Source organism: Gymnogyps californianus, chromosome 9 (genome assembly GCF_018139145.2).
Source record: "Gymnogyps californianus isolate 813 chromosome 9, ASM1813914v2, whole genome shotgun sequence".
NCBI classification, from domain to species: domain Eukaryota; kingdom Metazoa; phylum Chordata; class Aves; order Accipitriformes; family Cathartidae; genus Gymnogyps; species Gymnogyps californianus.
Window position 1 is genome coordinate 9115680 of NC_059479.1, and position 23359 is coordinate 9139038.

General features: G+C 40.6%; 1 protein-coding gene across 1 annotated transcript; it reads right to left on the bottom strand.

The window, feature by feature from the left end:
• Positions 1–1932: 1932 nt before the first annotated feature.
• HPRT1 (hypoxanthine phosphoribosyltransferase 1) lies at positions 1933–22150 on the bottom strand. Its single transcript, XM_050901846.1, has 9 exons — positions 22105–22150; positions 19906–20012; positions 18224–18407; positions 12627–12692; positions 11599–11616; positions 9199–9281; positions 6790–6836; positions 4452–4528; positions 1933–3826 (listed from the first exon to the last, which is right to left on the bottom strand). Exons 1-9 carry the CDS (start codon positions 22129–22131, stop codon positions 3779–3781), a joined length of 657 nt encoding a protein of 218 aa, XP_050757803.1. The 5' UTR covers positions 22132–22150; the 3' UTR covers positions 1933–3778.
• Positions 22151–23359: the final 1209 nt, after the last annotated feature.

Below are 23359 nucleotides of genomic sequence, written 5' to 3' on the forward strand. Positions count from 1 at the left end.
GAGGAAAGCCTGTACACATAAGTACGTTTGCAGCCATTCAAACGTATCCCCAACATACACCTTGCACCAGCCTTTTATCACTTGGCAGTTGCTAGCATGATCCCTTTCTCAGCTTTCCTAGGGATGAAAACCCTCACTGCCAGTTCTTAAATCGTGCTGAATCTTTGCTAGCCCTACCCTCTTCACCTTGGTGTCTGCAGTGACTATGACCTTACTGGGTACTGGCATCTTTACAGGGCTAGGAAGCAATTTCCTCATTAGAATAGCCATCAAATGACATCTGCTTGTGAAATTAAATAAATTTAAATAAGTCCTTAAACACTACAAAAAGAAAAAAAAAAAAGAAAAAAAAAGACCACTGTGATGTCTCATTTGCTTATAAAGGTACTTGCATACAGCTGAGATCTGAGTTTGCAAGGTGCAACCTGAATGGGAATTAAAGGCAGGCAGACACGGCAGAAACAGTCCTTTAATGAATTGTGAGTAACCAGCTCCCTGTAAGCAGTGTCAGATCCTCACTGCTGGATTAGTGCATGCTTGACAGGATTTTCAGAGCATAATAGACAATGAAACACCACCACCATTTAATCAGTCAGGATACACAATTACAGGGCAACGTAAAGATCCTCATTTGCCTCCATTTTCAAAACCAGGATTCACCCCCCCCAAGTGAACTGCCAGCTCAGTTCACGTAAAGACTTTTCACCACATCTCCCAGCTCTGTCTAGAGCACTTTAGATTCGGGTCAGTGTGAATTTAAAGCAAGAAGAATAAACACTCCAAACCAGAGCTACACATTTGCGGTACCAAGTCAGGCAGCATCGCTGGCCTGTGGCAGGCGAGAATTATCAAAGTGTACAGAAATGCCAGATATCACAGGGTGAGACAGTATAGTAAAGCCCATAAATATTCAAAATTATTTTTGCAGCATATATTTGTGATTCATAAAATGTGGAACTATAATGAATTTCAAATGCCACATAAATGTTCAAATACAAGATTTTCTCTGTGCTTTCATTAATGCTTTAACAATATATGTCTGGGTGGCATAAAGTTGGCATTTAACTTGCAAAGGTGTGACTAAAACCCCAGCCTTTTAACCAAAATTACTGAATGAAAAGCAACAATTCCATGTTCAACTTCTTTCAATTTATCTTCCTGTAGTGCGTGCACAGGTGCTGTAAAAGGCTGCAGTACGTTAGAACTGTTCTAGCGAGGGCGAGAGAGTGGATAACTTTTTCTCTGAACAATTTTCATGGCGAGTAACAAAAACTTTTGAGCAAGGAATCCCTCTGGGGTGATAAACTTCATCTGACAAGCGCCTACGTGAAGGAAGTGCAAAAAAAGAAGTGCCTGTTCCCCAGCATTTGAAATGTGGGAACATTCAGTAAGGTTTTTTTTTTTTTAATATCAACCTTTTCCATCAGACACAGGCGAGGTTTGTTAGAAGGCAGACCTGGGCTCCTGCAGCATCGCTCCTGGGGTCAGCGTAGCTCAATAATATCTTCCCAAACCTGTGACACCACCACATGCACGTGTCCATGCAGTTCCAACCCCTGCCCCCAACAGACGAGTGATTTCCCCACTCCAGCTACGGTTTGGAAGATAAACCCCTTGTTATGACTAACTCAGCCTCTCCTCCCGTTCCCAAATCACAGCATTTGAATAATCGTCTTAACCAAGACAGGAAAACATTTCAGGATAGACTCATTTAAGGGTTTAGCCCTAAAAGATATCAAACATCATCAATTCTCATTGTTTTCATGTGTAAACAGGTACTTCTAAGCCACCTCTCTAGTGTAATCTCTAAATGCCATGAAATTATTTTAAAACACATTGTGAAGTAGGAACTATGAAGGAGGTTGAAGAAAACACTGCTTTTTAAGATTAGACCTTAAGTTCAACCAGAACTAATGAAAACTTGAGCAGATGTAATAATTCTCGAGTGGGTTTATATTTTTTCTATGTTGCTTTTGTGTTTCCTCTTCTTGGAGATACATCATATATTTCTTGCAACAAGTCGTCCCAGGGACAGTACAGGTTCTTGAAAAGGCATATACACAAACATTATTTAGGGTATCGAGAAATACAATTAGTCTTTGTAGTGCATTTAGAAAAAAAGCTCTTTGGAACATTAACTATAACATTGCAAAAGTATAGTATAATCATGACCGGTGTTCTAATATTTGTTAATGAGAATTTTGATTTACAAATAGATCTCCTACACATTGTGGTCATTTGATCTAAATTACATTGTGTGAATTATTCATATTTTAGGTCTGCTATAACTACTACAGTTGTAACTGGGCACGCCATGGATGGACAACAATGCATAGTACTTGGAAAAGTACAGAAACATGACTCAAACTTCAAAACCACAGAAAAATCTGTCAAAACAGGCTGGCAAAAAGTTAATCATGTATTAAGCACTGAGCAGCGTTAAATCCGAGCATACAGTGGAAGAATCCATGCGCAGAAGTACAAGACCCACGTCAGCTAAGGGACCGAAAAGCACGGCACAAGGACGAGGTGGGAGATGGGCTGCCATGTTTAGAATTAAACTTGACACGAACAGAGGTGTTAATGAAACAAACTCAAATGACTACTTACAAAATGGTTGCGGGTTTTTTCCCCACGTGTATGTGTTTAATGAACATATAAACTCCACTCTTCATTTTTGCCAAAACAGAACAAAGGACAGGGCTTAAGCCATTTTCTCTGAAATCTAGTTTGGTTATAGAATATGCAAGTGTTTCAATATTTTCCCTCAGCACTTTATCATCTCTCTCGTAGACAGGATAATGTTGACCAAAAGCTCTACAAAGATAACAAATGCAGAGTCTGCCTTCGCTGTCAGAAACGCTTTTGAAAAATATTACTGAGAAGAAAATTTGAAGAGCATTGTAACATACAGAATGAGTGGCATAGATGTATGGGGCTTATTTTAAAGAGACAGCCTTTATTTAAAGTACTTTGTTTTGTAGATCTTATAAAGTAAACATTACAATACTTTTTCACAAATATATTAAAATTGTTTAAATTTAAAAGGCAATTCCACTGACTGATGGATATTTTTAAAGGAAAAAAAAATCTAACAGAAACAGGCAGCTCAACTAAAACTAGATTTTAAACATTCTGTTTTGTCATTCCATCTCCTTTTAAAAAATAAAAATTAAAAAAAAAAAAAGACATTTTTCACCCAGACTTCCTTTACAGCAAAAAGGCAACTCCAGGAGATTTGAATCACCTCCTTGGAGATTACAGATACTGTAACTGGCTGCTCCTCATGCTTTATAACACCCAAAGGTGCAACTATCCATTAATCACAATCACATCTGTGCATTAAAATATAAAACTTAAATTACAGATTTTAAAAATATTACTAATAGACTTCCCTATCATAATATGTTTTACATTTACAGTACTTGAACTATTTCAGTTCTGGGTTGATGAGGTTTAAGCAATTTACCACTGCGAGAGTTAGACTCTGGAGCTCACAAACAGCACAACCCAACCAGGGGCAGCAATAGTCGGTAGAGTCATAGTGCAAATCAAAATAAGGAGTGCAGAATTGCACTAGTTGTTTACATTTCTAAAATATAAATGAACAAGACGAGCTCTTATATTGTACATGCAATAAATTATAGTAAGCGTATGACAATGGGGCTGGGGCATTCTACAATTTTAGCTGGTGTACCAGAGTTGAAGCCTGTGAAAGATAGGACTCAGTAAACAAAACATTTCAAAGCTCTGTTGTCATAGCACTTGAACTATGCTTTCATGCTTTGTACTTCTGCTTCCCCGTCTCGCTGATCACACAGATATGCTGCAACAAAATAAAATAAAAAGCTCCTGTTAGAAAAGTAATGTAAGAGACCAATGGGTTACATCCATATTCAATAATGTGCTTCTGGAAAAAAACACAAGCATGCTGTACACGTTTCCGTACGAAAGAATCTTGTGATACTCTTTATGCAGAACAACTTCAGCCTTTTTTTGCCCCAAAATCTCAACATTGCCTTCTTTCTCCTCCCCCTAATTGTCCCACCCAATGTCTGCTGGGTCTGGTGAGACCCAGATGAAGAATTAATGACTCAGAATAAAAAGTGAACCCCTCTTAACTTCCAAGGTCTCTCTTCTCTAACTCTTACATATCTAAGCAAATGCACTCATTTGTTGTAGACATCTGGTAAGATAAGAAACTTCTATTTCAAAGTTGACAGGAGATGTGTAGCCTCCATTCTGCATGCAGTAAAATAAATTTTAGTTTTCTAAGAGCTCCAAAACGCTGTCCTGCTGCTCTAGGGTTTGCTCTCATCATTGCATCACCAACAGAACAGATTTGCACACGAGGCATCATTTACAGAGGAGGGAGAGTGATGTGAGGAGACTTCCCTTCCCTCCTCCTCCCTAGTTTTAAATCGACAAAACATACGGGAAAAATTACTTACATTCAAATCTCTAAAGTATTCATTGTAATCTAGGGCGTATCCCACAACAAATTTGTCTGGCACTTCAAATCCAACAACTGAAAAAGACCATAAGTCACCAGTATATTAGAACAGAACTTCCGAGAGTTCACTAGACCTTTTTACAGAGGCAATCTGGAATTTTATAGATACGTAAGCATCCTAACTCATTTTATTTCTTCCATTCAAGTACCCTCAGATTAATACTTGAGCTATTTTAAAATTTTAACTTACTTTGTTGATTTAATTTATCAACTACAGCAAAATTAAATAGATGTATTTATTGGTTCCCACGCAGCAGCATGGTGCTAGAATGCAGTCTGCAAGAAATGAATGGAAGCACTTCAATCTACAGACAGGGTATTATTATCAGAACGTAAAATTCCTTGAAAATTTCCTGCAACTTTGTAAATGCATACAAAAAGAGCCAATACTTCCCAGCACTTCCTAGATGCTTGACGTGCCAGTGCAGACGCAGTCACAGCACACCAGCAGAACTGGTGAGCACAGCACATGTCACCCTCACAGCATCATTCAAAAGGCAACAGCTCTGGGAGCCGGACCTGCGCCTCGGGTAGGGCTGCAGGAAGGGCACCCAAAGGCGTAATGAGCAGGCAGGTTCACTCGTCAGCTCCTTCAAAATTATGGATGTGCAAGTCCAATAGGACTTTCTGTGAAGGGCTGGGAGAGTGAGAACAGAATAACGTGAATATCAGAACCACAGTTATTGCAGGGAAACCAATCCTTCGCCTTTGAGTAACTGCCCAGATGGACTCCATTCTTGCGACTTGTAGACAATGATCTGTTATGTGGGAATATACTATGACTGCTAAAGCATGTCTTAGATGCTGATTCCATGGTATAGAGAATAGTGAAGAGCAAAGAGCACTCTGTTCTTTATGGAGTCACTTGCAGCTTTCAGAAATGGGGGGGTGTGGGGTGTGTGTGGGGTGTTGTTCAGTTTGGTTGTGGTTTTTTCCTCCCAGAGAAGCTGCCTAAAAAGAGGACATCAGCTATTCCACAGATTGTCTGAACAGCTCTAGCAGGACAGTTCATGGGTGGTCAGGCAGTTAGCAGTCCAACCTGTCCACACACACTATAAAATTACCAAAAAAATATTAAATTATATAAAATATAACATTTCCAAACAGCTTTCTCCCCTCATGCTAAAATGAAAGACTCCTGAGCACAGGAAAGCTGCACAGTTTTTCTCTCCCTGGCTACAATGACGGTCTGTAAGGAAAACAGGGAGATAAATTGTACAATTCAAAGAAAAGGCTGTGTGCGCTTTGGAAAAATTACGGCAATGTTTAGCATCTACTTGGCCTCACAATACAGGGATAAAATGGAGGACCAGCCATTACTGCCTTGTTGTCTCTTCTTTCAGAGCTCACGTGTCCTGCACTGAACAGGTTGTCTCTGTGGACAGATGGCAAAACAAGTCATCTGCTGCAAGATGCTCACAAGGCAGACCATTAACCCAGCTAAGCCTGTAATAAGATCTCAGGAATGAGGGGCATCCTTGATTGAGGGGAACACCTCAATTAAGCTTTAAGGCATTGAAAAACTTCAGTTCCAGAATATTGTACAACCTTGGCAAGGAGGAGGAAGAGGATGCAGTTCTGCTGCTAAATCCACTCCACTTCCATAGTGAAAGTACATGGTCCAGATTAACAGGAATTTAGCCTCTGGAACAGGGTTAAAACACATAGCCCTTCCCAAGGCAGGAGGAGCTGTCACTCTGGTACCAATGTCTGCTGTGGATGCTACTCCTTTCTTTACGGTCTTGGGACAGACAGGAGAAGACAAGAAGGCAGTAATTCAGATGCCTAGACATAACCGGTTTTGTGCCAACTTAGGCATCTTATCACCGTAAACTTTTATCAGACCTGCTACCCTGTGTGGTCCTCCTGCATTCCTGGGGACATCCAAATGGCATGAGGTGGCTAGGTTTAGGCACCTGAATCACTCCCAAAAGGGCCAAAGGTGAATCCAGCAGATTCTGCTGACCAAAGCATTTGACTACACGCAAGCCGGGAGAATTTGCACATGAAAAGGGTGTAACCTGGACCAAAATATCAAAGTTTGCTTTTCATATAGTAAAATGTTACAAAAAGTTAAGAAAAAAAAGGATCAGACCAAATCCAGATTAACTCTGTCAAAATACATTCCAAATATTTAAATTCCCTAAATAAGAGCAAAATCCATCAAGAATGATTAGTGAAAACCTATTTGAAACATCCTTGGACTTTGACCAAAGGGTACACGATACATTGACACACTTTTAAAAATTAATAATGGTTGTCAAAAAGTCACTTACAGTCTGGCCGATATCCCACACTTCGAGGAGTTCTTTTTACCAACAAACTGTCAAATAAAACCAATGTAAAACTGAAACATGGAAAAGCACCGGGTACGAATATATGAGACTCTTTTGATGACAGACAAGCTGAATTTGGCCTAAATGTGCATAACTGAAAGCAAAACTACACATATTTTAAACTATTATCTTATTTGCAGGTGCAGCTGATCATAACAAAATCAAAACTTCCTAGAATCATGAATGGTTCACAGCCTAAAGGATAACTAACAGGTCTGCAAGAAAGAGGCTAGGAGATACTGATCTGAATGGATTTTCATTGTGAAAAGTGACTTCATGGGACCTTATGTGTGTTAGGAACTTCAGGCACAATTTAGCTTATAGGTAAAGAGGCAACAACTTGGGATCTGGCCAGACCAACTGAGCTCTTTTCGAAAGCATTAGTATTATGAAGCAAAAGTTCAGCTGCTTAAACGCAACCTCAATTGCACTTGCGCAACGTGTCCTCAACTGTTTTTCACTGGCAGTACTAATTACTCCCATAAAGAAAATGTAATTGGTTCTGATGATCAGGTGATACAAACCAGCTCCACTTTTCCAGAATTAATAGTGAGAGGTGTAAAAAGCATGGAGATACAGAGTTGGGGGTATTGTAGTAGAGAGAAATGCCATGCGAGTTTGATTTGATTTGCTCATTATTCAGTTGAGCACTTCTATCTCTTAGAAAACAACCCCGCAGGCCTGACATTTGCCTGTCTGAGATACAGAGACTTTGGGAGGAAAAGAAAAGGTGGTCGATGGCTGAATGTAAAGACAGAGGTCAGCATAATTCTGTGCATTAAGCACAGACCTCCTTCCCTCCTGGATCACCCCTGAAGGCAGGGCTTCATTTGTCAGAGTTTCAATTTTAGACAGTTTCTGAAATTCCTAGTTGTAAGACTTAGTTTTTGAGAATTGGTATACGATTTGATCAAAGAAACCCCAAAATTGTATTAGCATTAATTCACATCTCCCTGCTACAACTGCTTAACTGTCAGAGAGAAAGAAAATTAAAAGAAACAAAGAAAGAAAGAAAAAAAAAAGAAGAAGAGAAGAAAGAGAAGAGAGGCAAGGGAAGTAACTAAGAACATTACACTTAAGACTACCTAGAATGATCACGTTTACCTGCTCAGGTCTTTGGCAGACCCAAATTACTGCAACAGGTTTAAACAACAGGAAACTGGACTTTGCTCATACTGTATTATATTCATGATGTACACTGCAGTGTTAGGGCACTATTCAGCAACAAATATTTAAAATTTGGCACGCTTAATCTGGCCAGGGAAAAATCCTCAACAACCTCACCTTCAGCAGGTCACCTCCAGATTATCAGCAAGAAGAGCTGTTCTCGTACGTCTAACAACTGCTTTGACATTGTTATGGCAACACAACTGATTAGATATTACACACAGCTCTGCTTTATCTCTAATCCCCAGCAATCATTATGCTTTTATTGTAAAATACACAACCACAGCATAGCAGCGCAGAAGATGCCATTTAAAAAGAAGCAGGAAGAACGTTGATATTGGTTAATAATATAATATTATCCTCAACATTTCATGTTAGTTGTAAGTTATTTAATTATAAAATGTTTTGAAACTAATTGATTAAAGATGTAACTAAGTAGAAAAGCCTGGAAGAGCATATGGCTGGGTGACTCTCACAGAATGACCTCTAAAGCTCAGCTGCACTATGCACACTACACAAACAATAATGTTAGTGTGCAAACTAACTTAATTCTACAATTAAAGAAGGCAAACTAAAAAAAGGTCTCCATTGCACAGGTACACCACTGCAGTATACTGAAGTTGCAGACAGCGCAAGCAGAAACAAACATGTTTGGATAGATACTACATATACGTAAGTGACAACCACTGATTTTTTTATATCTTCTTCTCTAGTAAAAGTCTACATTTATGAACTAAATTTGTGTTGAAAATACCTCTGCCAACTTGACAGGGTATTTTTTTTAAGCCCAAAAGATTTAAATTCTTCCATATACTTCTAAACCTAACTTGGACTTCAGTGCTAAAACCCCACAATCTTACCATAATATGATAAGGCAAGACATGTACCAGGCATGGACAAGCTATCCCCTTCTGATTCCAGCAATAAGACCGGAAAGAACAATGTTTCCGCCAGCCTTAACGAACGTATGTTCTCATAACAAGCAAAAGTGCTTTTGGAGTTTAAATAAATACTAAACTCCAACAGATCACATCATATATGACTCCTATGACTTCTGCAGAAATGTCCCCTCCCGTTTCTCTTCCATGGAAATGTATTCTATGCCTTTTTTTTTTTTTTTTTTTAAACACTGTGTGTCATTCTTAAGGTGAAATACAGCACAAATAATCATTAAAAATTTACCTGGCTACTTTCACCATCTTTGGATTGTATTGCTTAAGTAGAGACAGCAACGTTTTCATTGTTTTACCAGTATCAATTATATCCTGAAAATAAAAAACTCACGTAAGAAAGAACATCAAACACGTCAGAGTAGCATTTTCAAGTTTCTACCACAGAAATTGCTCATCTGCAATAGCATGAAAATATGCCAAAATACTGTTCGTAATCAAATACAGGTGACACGTAACACCACGTTGTGCTTACACAACTATGCTCAGTAAAGTGATCACGCACATGAACAATAGTTCTTAATTGTTGTGGATAACCATGACTTTGAAAGCAGTTACTGAACTATGACCTTCTTGGCTCCTTTTGGAGATTTTATGGCTTGTGCTCCTTGCAGCTAATAAACAAACAAACAATGTTTAATTCGAATATGATAAAAATAACATTAGTCTTGCTGTTGAACTCCGTTACAGAGACAGATGTATACAACAGAAAGAAAAGTAAGACAGGAAAACAGGCAGAACAACCCATTATTGCAATTAAAGAAAAAGGAGTGTAATTTACATTACAGATCCAAGAAATAGGCGAAGAAATTGCACTGGGAATATCTGGGTGCAGTTCTAAAGTCTATACTCAAACACACTAAAATGAATTTTGACACACCATTTTAATCCCATCCACTGCACATATAAGCAGAAAAAAGAATATATGGCTTACAACTGAAGCATCAGAAATGGCCTCCTCATTTGGACTGAAATAATCGCACGATCTTTAGAGGGACAGTCCTTACCCTGGCCTGAAATCAAGTCTATTTGAAGTGAAGGAGGTAGATAACACAGAAGCAGCAATGTCCTGGTTTCAGCTTATTTTCCCATGACTCCCAATTAAAATAAAAATCAAACAAAAAACTCAACAGAGCACTCGTCGGCAATACCATCTTTAACACTCAATGCTTCTAATCATGGTTATAAACTCAAGAAAAGTTAAAGACATACAGATACATAGATAAAAATAAAAGTTGGCAAATAAACAGAAGTAGCTACTTCCATACTTTAAAATAAAAACAGAACCTATTCCTGATTTTGTATCATGTGATTATCTGTTTATTGGAGGTGAATCTCCATTTTGTTCAGATTTTTTTGCACATTAAAGGGATGCTGTATAGAAAAGCCTAGTGCTCTGGTGCACAAGATATTAAACCTACAATAAATGTGCATTTTTATTGTTTGACAGTTAAAACTGTGATCGGTAAAAGGGTTCATATTTGACAGTGTATAAGACAAGTCACTGGACAGATGATTCACTGAACAAATGAGAAACTAACCTAGTTATCTGTCTGGGACTTTAAAAAGACATACATTCATCTGAAATGGAGCAGATACGTAATTAAATGCATCTGCCTATCTGAAGCAAAATATACTTCAAAGGACACCACTGGTCACACAGATGACTGCTGTATACATACTATTTTGGTAGGAGTTTTGGAACTGAATGTGCTTCCTGTGGAATAATATAACCTTCTCAAATTAAAAAAACCCCAGACATAAAAAACACATTTTATGAGAGGAAACATCCTTCCCTTTGGCTGCTGAATCAGTTGCCATAGCTGTTTCTTTGCTTACAAACAAGCCATTTCCATTATTTGTAGCCTTAAGACATTATTTGATTGCACGTCCATTTTTCCTGTCTGCTGCTGCTTCCCTATCCTGAAATTGGCAATCTCACTCAAGAACATCCTTTGTAAAAGTGATGCTTACTGAACATAAGCAACACTGTCCATCAAGAAAGAGGTATGAAAGCAAGAATTAAGCAACAGTACCTACTAGGAAATCAAACTGAGGTGTACTGTACCTGGTATCATCCAAAGAACCACAACAAGACAGAGGAATGGGAATTTAGCAATTGCAAAATGCTCATTAAGAATTAGCGTTCTCTGTGTCACTACTCTGTAAACAAATTAGACACAGGGACATTGGGCTTAGATCTGTTTTTCACATATTTTAGGATATTCCTACTAGGAACCTCTTTCTACCCCTGCAGTTTAATTTCCTAGCTTGCTGTTATAAACCCAGAACAATAATATGCTTAATATCACTTTGTTCAGGCTACTTTTTAAAATTAAAAAAAAAAAAAAAGATGACATTTTAGAATTGACAGAATCCCCGAAAACTGAAAGCAAATGCAAACAATTTTACATGGATATTTTTCTTGTTAAATTTGGCAGTTGAATGCAATTTGAGAATTCACAACACAGATAATTTCAGATTCAGAGCCCACTTGCAAAATTCAGGCCTGGAATCAGAAGCTGGAAGCCCTGAAACCAGAAATTGTAGGTTTTCTGGCTTAAGAACAACTTCTATTAGAACTCTTTTACCAGTCACACATTAGAACTTCAAAGTGAAACATAATACTTACTTCTACAATCAAAACATTCTGGTGGGAAGAAAAAGAAAAAAGAAAAAAAAAAGAAAAATCCATTAATATCTAGAGAATATGCCATTTCTTTTATATATATAAATCTCTACAACTTATTAATTTTCATTGCAGTTAAATGTTTGTACCACCATTTATGTATGTTTACACATGTAACAGCAAATTCTATGTAGTGCTTTAATGATGCTCTAATAACAATTAGCTGGCAATGGCAACTCAGCATCTCACACTGAGTACAAAGTGGTCTTTAAATTATTTAGACTTTGAGAATTCTAGATATATGCAAAAGAGATCAAAACAGAGTCTACACAATTTGTATTCTTCTAAAGCAGAGAGTGTCATACTATAGAGACATGTACAATTCTGTCATACCTACATCCTTTATATTGAACTGTGACATACATGCCTTAAAGATCACACATGTGTAAGGACAGGGGGAAAGGAATGTGTTCTGACAGATCAGGAGGCACTGATGCTTTAAGCCCAGACATCTGGCGCAATGATCTCCATAGAGTCACTGGAGAAAAGCAGATTCCCAATTTACATTCTCCGATTTCCTTCTCTTGTCACTGCCTGTAACAGGAACCTCCATTCCTAACCTGGGCTGCACGTTACATGTCTCGACAGTATGAATTCCCTTCACTACTTCAGTGAAAGACCAATACAGCAAATAAATAATGCCACTCTCTTTTAAAGGTAGTTTGTAGACAACAACCCAACGAGATTATTCTTCTTGGGCACTGCAGAAAAACAAATCTCCTAAAGCTTTGCTGATACTGAAGATGGTGAATAGGGTTTTTTTTCTTAAGTTCAGACTAAACTGATGGCTTTGGTGGGGCTTATCCACTCTCCTAGCATACAATGGCAAATATTTAAATGAAAGTCTTCCGTTTTCATTTTTTTAAACTCTGTAATCTTCACACACTAGAAGAGCAGCCTTAAAACCACGCAGGTATGTGGGTTCTTCAGTGGTTTTGTTTGTTTGTTTTTAAACATACAAAGAGCCATACCTTTCCAGTCAAGGTTGAGAGGTCATCTCCACCAATGACTTTTATATCTCCAGTTGACTGATCATTCTAAGAAAGAGGAGGATGAGCATTAGCATTACCATAATTAAAATAACTTTTTCTTCCAGCAAATATCATAACTGCAAAGTACATAACCAGTGAATGTTAATGCTTTCAGAAACACAGCACCAACAGCATCTATTAACTAAGAAATTACAAGTGATCAAATGCAAAGATGGTATTTCAGATTAAAGATTGTTTGACAAGAGATCTGCATAAACGCATGCACCATCTCTCATCTGTGACCATTATATATACATATATATCTGAAAAGATATGATTTGCTATGCATTCCCTACAGTTACGGAAATAAGACAAAAAGCACTTCAGTTTCCAAACTGCATTCTGCTATATAGCTGGTAATTTACATTTTAAACTTTAATGCTTTAGAAAGCCTTACTATTTGAACAAGAATAAGCAATCATAACAAGAATAGCCAGCAAACAAGGCACAGATTAATATTTAGAAATATAAGCTACAAAAATAGACAGAAAAGCTTATGTTTGCCTAGTTTACAACAAATATTGGCAACAAATCAAATTACTTCTTACAGTAATTGAACAGCAACATAGGTACACCATCACTACAACACAGCATTTTGCTTCAGTAAAACTAAACTTTGATACAAACACAAATGAACTGTTATATAGGAAAGTTAAAAACAGCTGCTAGGAGTGCCTCACAGATCTTTGCAGTGTACTGAAAGTCATTCAACTGACTTTAAACCTTGACCGTGTCTCACAGTTCGTATTAGATGCGATATGCTTATTATTGTACTACTTAGAGATGACGACACTATTCCACAATTTAATCATTTCAGTCAAAGGTTAATATTGCTTATCAAACTTTATTCTCATAGCTCCTTACCACGTATCTTCCTTTTAGAAAAATGGTATTATTTTGCTGCTGCACCTTGAAGCCCAAGCGTGCTTCACAACTACGCAGACACGCAGCAAAACAGCAGTTCCTTCCCAAAACCCAGAAATGACAGGGGAACCTGTCATGTGAGGGCATCACAAGGGAACAGAGAGACAGCCACGTACAGCTTCCTGTTTTTACAGCCGCATGACGACCGATATTCGTGCTATATGAATTGTAGGCAAAAACTAAAAATGTTATCACAAAAAAGGGGAAACAAATTATTCAGAGGCACACACCAAGTACACGATAAGTAACACTGGGATGACAGTAAAGAGAAAATGTATTAAAATCCTTTGGACAGTGGTGTCAACAGTCTAGGATAAAGAAGTGCTGACAGCTCTAGGCATGTAAAAGCAGATGATAAGACTAACAGATACTTTCCTTTTAAGATTCCTATGACAACATAAAAAAAACCCAAATAAATTATTAGAAAAAGTATCTTTTCAGTTTTACCCCATGTGTTTTAAAGAAAACATTAGTTTGAGTTACACCACTCTGAAACTACACTGAAGTGCCATGTTTCATTACTACAAGGAACATTTATTTTTGATAAATAGTCAACTGTTTCAGTGCTTCTGTAACAGTGCAAACAATAACTAAACTGAACAGCATCAATGTCACTGTGTTGAAAAAAGTCCAAAACCAAAGATGTCCAAACTGATTGCTGCTTGACCCAGCAGATAAACACACTGCTACTGAATGCCTGAGATACTGGCTAGATCAATCACAAAAACGTGATTCAGTTAAGCACTGTATTCATAAAGCTAAAGGACATTTTCTGTGTTCACCCTATCTTAAAATTATCTTAAATTACAGCTTCTTTAAGCTTTTCCTTGTTTATGTTACAGGATTCTCTCTTATCTATTCCTACACTAACAGGGATTTCATGCTCCTTCCATGGAAGGATGTAAAAAACCATCATTCCTTACAAAACAATGATGGAGAAAGATGTTACAGGTAGTTGTTCCATTAAAGTGATGTGCATAGACGACAGATTCGTAGTCCTCGGTATATGCATAAGATCAGGTTCCTGATGATCTGTTTGACTACAAAGCAACACACTATACTCGAACCAGAACAACACAACACTGTAGGTTACTGTAAACCTTTGGATTATGCACATTAAAGTATGATGATCAGCAGAGAAAAAACAATCTAACCTACAGAAACTTTCCTGCTCCTTCCCACCAAAAACCATACAAATTGCTACACTTCTTAACACAAAACATAAATCTTCACTGGCATATAAACCTGCATTCCTATGCAGGTGCCGAGTTCCTGAGCAATTAAAGGATAAAAAACAGTTAAAGAATTTCCGACACTGGTTGTAACCAGATTTCCATTGGAAAGAACTTTGTTTAATAATTAAGCAATGTTTTAATTATCTTCAGGAGCATTATTTCTGATTTCAGTACTGGTAAGACTTTAATGCTTTGTGGTTTAACACATAAGAGTTTTACTGTTTAGATCTGTTTTCACTGCCTCCCTGTTGTCACTGCTGGAAAACAATAATGCTTTACAAGATCGTAACTCCTGACTCAAGTGACTCCAAGCTCACCCTTTAAAAAGGCATTTTAAGTTCCTTACAGTATTTGCTGTAAGGCTTGGTTAACAGAGATCTTTCAGAATACTGCTGTGACTAGCCTAACCAGAGTTTACCGTGTACTCCACTGAAAATCCCTATTTTCCCAAGTGACAGTGCAACACATACATTGTCTTTTGGCTGCAGTATTCATGACTACATAAGCAACGTTTGCTCATTTCCAAGTTTAAATGCAGGAGACTGGTGAAAAGCCATTCTTCTTGCAGCCCAAACAAAATAAACTGTTTGTCAAGAATACTGAGATCTGGGTCTGTTCACAAACACTATCTTTCCATTTCTTAACAGCTTGCCAGATCATTAAAATTCATCTGTAAGGACTCAGAAAGCTGGAGTTACAAGCAAAGTTTAATCACAGCTTGATCATGTCAGTATTCTTAGAGAATTATTTTTGGGTGCAGAACAGTATGAACTTTGCATTGCAACACAAAAAAAACCCCATATGCTTGTAAATACTAAATGATCGGTTTGAAACAAGAATAGAACCGCAATTACATCAATTTCAGAACCATTACACAAGTTCAGCTGCTTTGTTTATGCGACCATGGTATTTTTAACATCTTTTATCCAGTCTGTAAAGGCCGGCAGCATGATCTAGTAATCACATCCAAAGACAGTGAGCAACAAGAGAGCCAGCTCCACTTTCAACTGTCCATTACAGTTTGTGATGGTTTTCACATCACTAAACACAGGTTCCTCCATCTAGTAAAGCACAGACTAAAAACTACAGAGCAGATTTAGCATTCTGACACTATTAATGATGGAAGACCTAGTCAATCTGTTACATACATGTTCGTGTTAGGACAATCTTATCCAGTCTATCAAGTTATGCAATCTAAAGGACGTAAGTCTGGATATTAATAACCACCTAAGAGAGTCCACAGAAATGAAATGCTCGTAAATACTGTAGTGGAGGCATCAGGTAACAGGAGCTCCTCACTCATCTAGAACAAGAAAACATTCTTTTATAGAATTGGCTGACAAAACCAAAAACCCTGAAGCCAACACCTCAAGGAAAACATTCTGCTTAGACAGCTTTCTGTCTAAAGTTCTCTGCTTTTCTCTTCATCTATTAATTTTTACTACAAAAACAGGCTTTTAATTTCCATTAAATTTATTTTGCTGCTCACTCCCCTATTAATATCAAGGTGCTGTGGTTCCGGGGAGTAATAAACAAAAGCAGCTGTAGTGAAGAAACGAACCAAAGCATGCCTAACAGACCAGTATGAGCAAAGAAAACATGCATATAATAAGGCAGCCTTGCTTTTTAACAGGGGTTTTTTCAGGTGTTTCAAACCATTTCTCCAATAGTTTCTTCCAAGTTAGTCAAAAGTGGAGAGACTGAAAGGATGTAGCCTTTATATTGTTTTTTAAACAAGCCAAGTAAGTTATCGGAAATGCTCCTTGAAGAAAGCAGAAGATACACAATTTCCTCACCAAAAAAAAGGTGGGAGTCATCATTTCCTACTCTTTAACATATTATCCTGTAAGAGAGACATTCAGCTTTCTGTTGTGGCTTTTACAGGCAAAATATATGGGCATGTGGTGACTTAGTGGTTAAGCAGACCGACGGCAGGAGCCTGAATCTTTGGGGGGAGCAGAAGGAAAGGGTGTCAAACAGCTCTCGCCCGTTGATTTAAATACGGTGCCCAAGCACAGAGAGTGCCTTGTGAGATACAACCAAAGGCTGGCATGAACCTTTCTGCCCAGCCTTGCCTTCTTGTCAAAGAGCATAGCTAAATTACTGCCTTGCGTTCAGCAAACGTGAACGTGGTTTCCAGGTAAGCCATGGATGGCCAGCCATGTGTATGCCTCGGGCAGCCAGGGCTGCTAGTCCTGCAAACAGACTTGACCAAAGCCCCACGCAGTTCTGGGCTTCGCTGTGAAATGTTAACAGATCACTCAACAGCAATCATGGATTTATGAAGTTCTTTGACAGTCCAAACTAAGTCTGCAAATAACTCCATCTCTGGTTTCACAGTTTAATGAAATGAAGGATGAGGCTGAGTTTCCAATTCAGTAATCTCTATTTTTTTCTACTGGAACAGGCACTCATCTACAACTGTGACAAGTAGCCTATACTGCTGACTTGAATGCAAAGTTGCTGAGACAGAACTAACAGCATAACCTTACGAAACAATTTATTCAAACACTCTAAACTGAAACCAAAAAATGTAATTACTTCCATGCTACAGATGATCTCATGGAACAAATCATAAATACCATCCTGAAAACATGAGACAAGGCTGTTGGTAAGTCAGGAAGCATACAGTACTAACATACATCTGCTTCTTCCTTTGACCTGCACAATATAACCTTGTGCTTCCTTCTATAAACTTACACGTTACCTCATGTGACAAAATGTTCAATTTCCCTATAAAGTTAAATCTTTGTGTTCAGAATGAAAATAAATTGTTTTCCAAAAATGTAAACCCAAGGCAACCTATGCCTAGTATTGAAAAGGTAGTGTCATATTCAGTGGCCACTAATCATAAATTTATGTTCATGAATCTAGTATTTCCTCCAGGCCAAACACAACTGATTTTGTTCATTGTTTGCTTGAGCCAAACAAAAGACGAGATAGGGAACTCGGGTATAACCGTTTTTGCAGCTTTCAAGTCTTCCTGTCCAATTAATGATGTCTAAGCCACATGAAAATTTCTAGAATTAAATTTTTGTAACCACAGTTGCAGGAGAATCCTCTGTATTATTCTAGAGCCATAGCTTTAGAGATGGGGTAGTGGGCAGACAGGAAATTGTTTAACAAGTAAAGGACATGGAAAAGGTCTCTCTGCTCTGCATAAGGACCTTACTGGGCTGCGGAGATATCAAGGTCTAAAAGAAAACAGATTATATAATAAGGCAGAGAAAGAGTAAATTAGCTTGTGACTCTTAATTCCCTTAATTATTTGTTTAATATTAGCACATTCTGGCAGCAACAATATTAAACCACCTCTGTTAATAATTTGAAGTTAGTCAAATTTATATAAAAATTGCACAGTACTGCAGAGATACTTACACAATAACTCTTCAACCTAATGAAGTCGACAGTCATGGGGATTGATTTGTCACTGTTTCTGTTCAGTGCTTTGATGTAGTCTAATAAATCAGCAAAAAATTTATAGCCACCCTTGAGTACACAGAGTGCTACAATGTGGTGTCCTCCCATGCCCTTCATAATTTCTCGTGCCAGTCTCTCCGTCCTATACAAAACCAAGAAAGAGTTAGCTGTCATAAGACATTTTATTTGCTTACTATAGCAGCAGCTATACATTTTATACTGCTATAAATTTTATACTGCTAACAGCAGCAAACACATGCATCAAACTTGGAAACACATTTTGCTCTGAAATATTTGCCTACCACTTCAGTCACTTTTACACGTTATTGGTCAACAAAGTTTTGCTTTTCAAGGTTAATCTAACAGTAGCACTGCCAAACGCCTTTGTTTTCATACGTCACGCTCAGCCAAAGCAAATCTTAACACCCGAAGCTGTTTCACTGTCAGATACGCGACATGGTGTGTTTTCTCCTTCCAAAGATAGGTTCAACTTCCATGCAAAGGGCAATGTAAGCTAACACAACCAAAAAGGCAGTAGCCCTCACTAACTGAGGAGCAAGAAAATTCTCAAATTGTAAACTAAAGAGCTTATTTGCCAATCTAGAACGCTAGAAATTTGTCCTAACTGCAAAATACAATACCAACGAAGCAGAGCAAGAGAACACTGCACCGTTCTTCTGCAACCATTGTTTCTAAATTTATCTTATTATTTATTTTAGAAAGCATGGGATGTATTTATTGTGTGCCAGCTGACACCAGGTTTCTCAGAGAAAGCCTACCATTATAAACTTTACGTCAATTACTTAATGACATGTACTTTGTCCAATTTTTTCCTCTATATAGACTTCCAGTGCAAAGTTTTTACAATATTTAAAAAAAACATTTTATAGGAATGTTTATTATATCTAATCAAACAGGACCACGCAAAATCTAGATGCATTCACAACATCTCCAGGAAGATCCACCCAGCACCACTCTTAAATGGTTGTGTGTCTCCAACAACTGCTTCACTGCATTTGTTGTTCATTCTCTTAAAGGGAATTAGCAACTATCAAACACAAAGTAAAACAAAAATGCCTTGTAGGCTTATGCACCCATTTCTGATCACACGAGATAAAACTTCCACAGCACATCACAGTTTTCAGCAACCACAGAAGTGACAGACTGATATTTGCAGAGGCTAATGTCTTTCCCAGAAGGCAGGAGAAAGTTGGGTATTACTTACCCACCATACAAACGTGAGACGGTCTAAGATGATGTGATTAATAATTTACTTTTATTAATATCCTAAGGAAATTCAAGAGACTATAATTGTTTTCAGACTGAACTGGCACATCTTCTAATTAGGTTTTAAGAAGGTAAAACATCGAAGAAACACTGGAAAGAAAGCCATAGATTCCTACATACCACAAAATTTCGCTTGAGAATTATGACAAATTTCCAAACAATAGCATAACTGCAAAGGTACAAACTCTTAGAAGCCAAACAAGAAAGAGTTAATTAGCGCTTGTACTTCTTAGGCTCTAATTAAATGTAATCTATTTAGACAGTCACCAGGCAGCAAAACTATCACTGGAAGATTGTTTATTCCAGTATGATGGAATCAGCTGGAGCAGTGTACTGTCTGAAGTCAAACCAACCTGTCCATGATGAGTCCGTGAGGAATATAGACTTTTTCCAAATCATCTGCATAATGTTTAGGTATGCAGAACAAGTCCAGGTCGTAACCTTGTTCATCATCGCCAATCTGAAAAGGAAATAAGGTGAGATTTCTACAAGCCTTATAGAAGGTCTGTGGCGAGAAACTGCAAGTCCTTTGCTTTATTCAGTAAACTATCAAACCCATCTCACTCATCAGGATCACCTTACTTTCCCTCTCTATAAAAACATTAGTCACACTGAACACAGCGTAAAGTGTAATCTAACAGAACCTACAGTTCACAAGAGTTGCTTGAAATACCACACGAGCTGTTGTGCAATACAATGTGGGGAACAAATTAAGTCCTAACAACATTCTCCTACATTGGAGAGCGGGAAAATGAAGCTACTACACCTCAACGAATCTCTTTATTCCATTAAAAAAAAAAATGAAGGAGTTTTTTAACACCTTTGATTTTCCTAGTGTAATGCAAAATCTGCATTTGCAATTAAGCAAGCAGAGGTTTTGACATGGACATCTTCCAAATCTCCACAACACCAAATCACAACAAAACACATGAGCCAGTTTTCAGGACAAGACAAGACAGCTACATGAGCATGACAAGTTATGCTGCTGTGAAGCAAGCCTTCTCAGACCACCATCTGCAAACCATGGAGGCTGAAGATCTTTCAGAATCTGACATGAAAGCCCTACTTCAGCAACCTGTTCCTCATGGGCAAATTCCCTGTATGAAACAGCGTGCAACATTAGCAAGTGTACATTAATTAGGACAAGGGATTAGCATACGTATATAACTATACCAAACACTGCTGAGGTTCAGGGCATATTGTTGCAACAGCATCAATAGCCTTCCCCGAACCTTAACCCTGCTGCAACTTGAAAATGACGATGTGTTTTAAAATTACTTCACTCTCTTGTTATGCAGCTGAACGCTATTACATGTAAAATGAAGTAAAGAATTTCAGAGGGAAAACCAAAGCTTATTACTGACAGTTCACCAGGGCAGGCATTTTAAGTATCCATTTTGGCTACTGCTGCCCTTGCAGGACACAATCTTATTTCGGTGCCCAAGGAAGCACTTACCTGGCCTGTGATCAGCCAACTGTTTACATGGGTTTTTTGTTGTGTAACCCCTAATGAGTATTTCACCCTCCCATCCAAAACAGACCCTGTATGAGCTACCCACGCACCCAGCTCAGGCACTGAGTCCTTGATCAGGGTCCCTGCAATCCAGAGCGGGCTGTTATTTTAAGTAATACGACAGGTCCCTCCCAAAACACATGGTATTTTCCTGTGGTTCAGACCCATCATTATATCTAGCGTGTCTACTAAACCTTCCTTTCTGCATTTGGTAGGGAATGGGCCTTTCCTACAGATTTTACCAGGTTTTTTATTGACTGCAGGGATTCACAGTCACAACCCTGCAGCCGGCACAGCTCTCAGCCATGAGACACCACATGTATCTCATGAGCACCCGGCACCGGCTTTAAAAAAATAATATAAATGATATGTAAGAGCCTTAGCAGATACGGCAACGATGCAAAAAAATATCCCCCGAGTGCTCTTCCTCCAAAAACACACCCTAACTTCAACATTTAAGCGACTTGCACCGCACTCCCGGCTCTCCCTAACAAACCGGTGCCTCCCCAGCACGCTACCAAAAGCAACAGGAATAGGAAGTTGTGCCGCGCCGGGCTCCTATCTGGTGGGAAGTTGTTTCACCTTCATTTCTGCGGCGGCAACTCCGGCTCTCCCCGCCGTCCTCCGCGTTTAAATCCTCCCGAGACGCTACCCGTGACCGCGAACCCACCCCCGCGCTGCCCGGCCGCGGGAGGGGGCACAGCGGCCCCGGCACCGCTCGGGGGAAGGGAAAGCGCCTCGGCCGGGGGGCCGGGGAGGGAACCCCGGGCCCGGCGCCGCGAGGCCGGGGCTCCCCTCAAGGTGACTCCGCGGGGCGGCGGCTCCCGCCGCTGAGGGACAGCCCCCCCCGCCCCGCTCCCTCACAGATCACCAGATTTCTGGGGGCAGGCGGGACCCCCCACCCCCCCTCCCCTCAGCCGGCGGCGGCAAGGCGGGAGACACCCCCTCAGGCGCCCGGCAGCCCCCGGGCCGGCGCGGCGGCAGCGGGCAGGCTTCCCCGCGGGGGGGAGGCCGCGGCGGCGCCGGGGGCCGCACTCACCACGATGCAGGGGCTGGGGGTCGCCATGGAGCGGGGCGGCCCGCCGGCGGCGGCTGCGGGCGGCGAGGAGGAGCAGCAGCGGCGGCGGGCGGCGAGGAGCGGGGAGGCGCCGCGCCCCGCAGCGGCCCCGGCGCCGCCTCCGCGCCCTCCGCGCTCTCCGCGCTCCCCGCCCTCAACATGGCCGCGGCGCCGCCGCCCTCTCCGGCGGCCAGAGGCCTGCACCGGCCCCGGCCCGGCGCGAGGGCTGGCGACGGGGAGAGGGACGGGGATGGGGCGGCCCCCCCCGGGCAGCCGCCTTCCCGGAGGCGCGGAGAGCCGCCCTCAGCCCCGGCGGCGCCGCTGCCCCGGAGGTACGGCGCGGTCCCCGCCCGGCGCGGGTCCCCTCTCCTGGCCGGGGCCGTCCCCATGCCATCACGGGTGCCCTTCCCTCGCTAGGGCTGTCCCCGTCCCAGAAGGCGTGCAGGTGTCCCGCGGGCTGCCCCCCGTCCCTGGGTCTTCAGAGTTGATCTTCCCCTCCCCAACACGATGTGGGGATGTCCCCTGTCCCTTCATGTCTCCCTGAGAAGATCACTCCTATCCCCAGGGGGGAACAGGGTGTGTAATTGCTGTCATTCCGAAACCAAGGACAGGGGATGCTCTTCCCTCGCGTGTTCACGTCCTTGGAGGGGCTCCACAGACGGACCCCCCACGCACGGCAGAACGCCCCTCTCCTGTCAGGTGTTGCCTAGGCTCCTCTCCTCCATCACCAAGGAAGGCCTGTCCTCCACCGCGGCTTTGTGCACCTTGAAGGAGGAAAGAAAAGGGACTGTCTGCATCGCTTCAGGTCTTCCTCCGAATCACGGGATTTGGTGGAGCCTCATTCTCCCCAGGCATAGGAAATCCAGCCCCCCCAGCACAGGCAGCTGAGGGCGTGGGGAAAATGCACCTAAATGCCCATCGGACCGGCACACGTGGGTACTGGGGTGTTGGGGCACCACCAGCCCTGAGGGCCTCGGGCAGGGCAGGGTCACCTGCCTTGACCTCAACACGCTAATGACACTGTAAGCTTTGTGTCAGGACAATTGTGATAAGCAAATCTCATGCTTCAGAGCTCCAGTTGATCGCTTGCAGGGGTTGGGTCCCTGGGTGCATAACTCTGAATACATTGTGGGATTTTTCTCCTCTGCTTTCCTTTGCAGCATTAGTGTGGTCACAGCTAGCAACCGACCATCGCTCTGACATGGTGCAGGGAACCCTTCACAGATGCCACTCCACA

What these genes read in the sequence shown, in the direction of transcription:
- HPRT1 (XM_050901846.1), bottom strand. Translation starts at nt 22,131, where the DNA reads ATGGCGACCCCCAGCCCCTGCATCGTG. An exon ending in CACGGACTCATCATGGACAG is followed by an intron (nt 18,408 to 19,905) that starts GTTGGTTTGACT and finishes GGTTTTGTATAG; the next exon opens with GACGGAGAGACTGGCACGAG. An exon ending in AATACTTTAGAGATTTGAAT is followed by an intron (nt 3,827 to 4,451) that starts GTAAGTAATTTT and finishes ATTTTGTTGCAG; the next exon opens with CATATCTGTGTGATCAGCGA.